At 52.8% G+C, this 3,228-nt stretch overlaps 1 protein-coding gene across 1 annotated transcript; it reads left to right on the top strand.

The window, feature by feature from the left end:
* The first annotated feature begins 439 nt into the window (after positions 1-439).
* EIF1 (eukaryotic translation initiation factor 1) lies at positions 440-3,022 on the top strand. Its single transcript, XM_047758118.1, has 4 exons — positions 440-642; positions 1,351-1,514; positions 1,655-1,756; positions 2,173-3,022. Exons 1-4 carry the CDS (start codon positions 612-614, stop codon positions 2,215-2,217), a joined length of 342 nt encoding a protein of 113 aa, XP_047614074.1. The 5' UTR covers positions 440-611; the 3' UTR covers positions 2,218-3,022.
* The last annotated feature ends 206 nt before the right edge of the window (positions 3,023-3,228 follow it).

The following is a 3,228-nucleotide window of genomic DNA, read 5'->3' as shown; positions in this document are numbered from 1 at the left end:
AGTGAATCTGCAAAGTAGGAAGTAAGTGGGTAGTTGGGTGAATATGAGATAGTGGGAATCTGTCGTGTTTAGGAGGATCAGCACGTAAAGTCCCTCTAAGGAGTGCCGAAACACTCCAAGTAAAGGCATTTTCCTGCAACAGTGTCAAGAAAGCGGAACGCGCAGGACATTGCGCAGGCGCGCTCGAAATCGCTTGCCAGTTTTCTGCGCAGCCTCGACAACGTCCTCGAGAGTTGCGCAGGCGCCTAGACCGACCAACTTTTCCCTCCCCCTCCCAACTCTCCCACACAGTTTCTGCGCAAACGCGGTCCCGCGTCCCCGCCCCCGGACCAATCGGAAGCGGCGGCGCCCGGGCGTAGAGGGCGCGACGCCGTGGGTGGGGCCGAGACGTGAGGGCAGCGCGCTGGCGTCATAGGGGCGGCTATATAAGTGAATACAGGCACCGCCCCTCCGCCCCAGTCACTGAGCCGCCGCCGAGGACTCAGCAACCTCCCCCTTGAGCCCCCTCGCTTCCCGACGCTCCGTCCCCCCTGCCCGCCTTCTCCCGCCGCCGCCGCCGCCGCCGCCGCCTTCCGCAGGCCGTTTCCACCGAGGAAAAGGAATCGTATCGTATGTCCGCTATCCAGAACCTCCACTCTTTCGGTAAGTCCTGGAAAGGTCCCAGGGGGAGGAAGGCCCGGGTAGGGCAGCGGGGCGCTCCGGGCCCACAGGCAGGGCCCGAAAAGCGGCTAAGAGTTGCGGGCTTTTGTGAACTTAGGCGGAGGGAAGATGTCCGGGTTCGCGGACAACTAGGCCTGGGCCCCTGGGTTGGCTTCTGCGCGCGACCGGAAGGAGCGGGTGGGAGGTCAGCCCTTGGGCGGGCCCGGCGTCTCGGGTGGCGCATTTACTAATGGCTCCCGGGCCACCTCGGGCCACACCTGCTCCTCCCTCCACCTCTGCGTCACGTCCGTTACGTCACCGCCGTTGTCACTGAGCGGGGAGGGAGAGGCGGCGCCAGCCCTAAGTGACAAACGTGGGCTCCAATGGGGCGGGAAGTGTGGCCCCGCCTCGGAGCTCGGGTTCCGGCCGGTTGCATCAGCCGGGTGGGGCGCTGCCGGCCAGCCTAGGCTTCACTGACACGTGATCGGCTCCCAAGGGCGGGCCTGGGGCAAGAGGCCCAGGCTTTCTCGGGCTGGGAAAGGCAGCCGTCCCGGATTGACCTGTTCGGGAAGAGCCAACAAAGGACTTATCTGATCTGACTAAGCCGTGACGATTTCAGTATCAAGTTCTGCACCGGGCAAGACATCCCGTGGGAGGGTGGCAGTGGCCTCCCAGCACAACTCTCTTAACGAGCTTGACCTTTCTGCCCAGACCCCTTTGCTGATGCAAGTAAGGGTGATGATCTGCTTCCTGCTGGCACTGAGGATTATATCCATATAAGAATTCAACAGAGAAACGGCAGGAAGACCCTTACTACTGTCCAAGGGATCGCTGATGATTACGATAAAAAGAAACTAGTGAAGGCGTTTAAGAAGGTAGGCTTTTAAAAGAGAAGTTCTGAAAACGGTATTTAATATGCCTACGGGGGGTGCTGTATTGTTACTTCCTGGAAAGGGTATTCGTGCCTTCAAGCTGTTGCTTGGCCTAATATGCTTTGGCTGTGTTGTCCTTGCAGAAATTTGCCTGCAATGGCACTGTAATTGAGCATCCAGAATATGGAGAAGTAATTCAGCTACAGGGTGACCAGCGCAAGAACATATGCCAGTTCCTTGTAGAGGTGAGTTCAGTCACTTCCGTTTTGTGCCTCTGCCCTGGCTGACTAATCTCAGGTCCTGCCTGGTAACTTTCTGCTGGGGATGTAGAAATTTGTTTCGTAAGGCTAAGCCAAACAGCAGTTGAGTTTTGAAGTTCAGAGACGGTGTGTTTATGAAAACACATCTGTCTGCCTTCGGTTTACTGTTTGCATGGAGCTACTTGGAGGGTGCAATTTAAAATTACAGCTACTAAAGCAGGCTGCCTAGTTGACTGCTCATAAGTACTAAAGTCCTATTAAATCATTGGTTACCTGAGTTGAAAGTATAGCTCTGGGACTGCTCTTGCATGGTATAGAAGCAGGAAGACAGGATTGTTGTCCTCAGAAATGGAGGCCTTAACTGTATCCCCTCTTTAAAACGTGCCCTTTTTTCTTTGCAGATTGGACTGGCTAAGGACGACCAGCTGAAGGTTCATGGGTTTTAAGTGCTTTTGGCTCACTGAAGCTTAAGTGAGGATTTCCTTGCAATGAGTAGAATTTCCCTTCTGTCCCTTGTCACAAGTTTAAAAACCTCACAGCTTGTATAATGTAACCATTTGGGGTCTGCTTTTAACTTGGACTAGTGTAACTCCTTCATGCAATAAACTGAAAAGAGCCATGCTGTCTAGTCTTGAAGTCCCTCATTTAAACAGAGGTCAAGCAGTAGGCACCTGGCAGTGTCCCGCCTGAAACAAAGCAATAAGGTGATGTTTCAGCCAAGTCCAGAGCCCCAAGATCACAGATGGCTATGTCTGGCCAGAAGCTCCTCAGCGATCCCTCTCCAGAGTTTCCTGCCCTAAGAGAATGTCACCACCTGAACAGCCCTCGGTGAAGCTGAGTGGAGCATGGGGTAAGGCAACTGTACTGCTAGAGGGAGCCTGTGGCCATCAGGGAAAGATCCCCTGGAGTCTCCAACGTGACCAGGTGGGCAGAGCTTAGAGCAGAGGTGATAGGACACCTGGCTTGCCACCAAGGTCTTTTTGACCAGACGTATTCTAGTTAATGGATGTCCAAATAGAAGGTGAGGCCAGCCTACTATCAGAGTTAAACTTTTGACAAGGGAACAAGTTACAAACCAATGTATCCTTTCATGTAGCTATAGAGCTTGCAACTTACTAGCAACAGCTGCCCAATGCCATGTGAAGTAACAAACTGGTTTTTGGTGTTGTTGGTTTTTTTCCCCCTTCAGTTTTAATGTTATGTAATGTATTTAAAACCTTATTTAAATAAAACTTGTTTTCAGAAACGTGACTTGGCAGATTCTGTTTAATATATAGTCAATCCGATAAACGTGGAGGAACCACAGAAATGGCAGTAGAGGGTACAGTCTGTGCCTGCAACTCCTCCACAGGGCCCTAAGCCTCTTAGGCAAGAAAACTCCAGGGAGCTTGTCCCTCCAGGTGACCACATGTTAACTGCGTGGTTAAGAATTCAGCCAGAGCTGTGTCATCCCATTA

This window comes from Phacochoerus africanus, chromosome 14, assembly GCF_016906955.1.
Source record: "Phacochoerus africanus isolate WHEZ1 chromosome 14, ROS_Pafr_v1, whole genome shotgun sequence".
In the NCBI taxonomy this organism is placed as follows: domain Eukaryota; kingdom Metazoa; phylum Chordata; class Mammalia; order Artiodactyla; family Suidae; genus Phacochoerus; species Phacochoerus africanus.
Note: the sequence above shows the minus strand (reverse complement) of the source record. Positions and strands in the feature narration are given on the sequence as shown.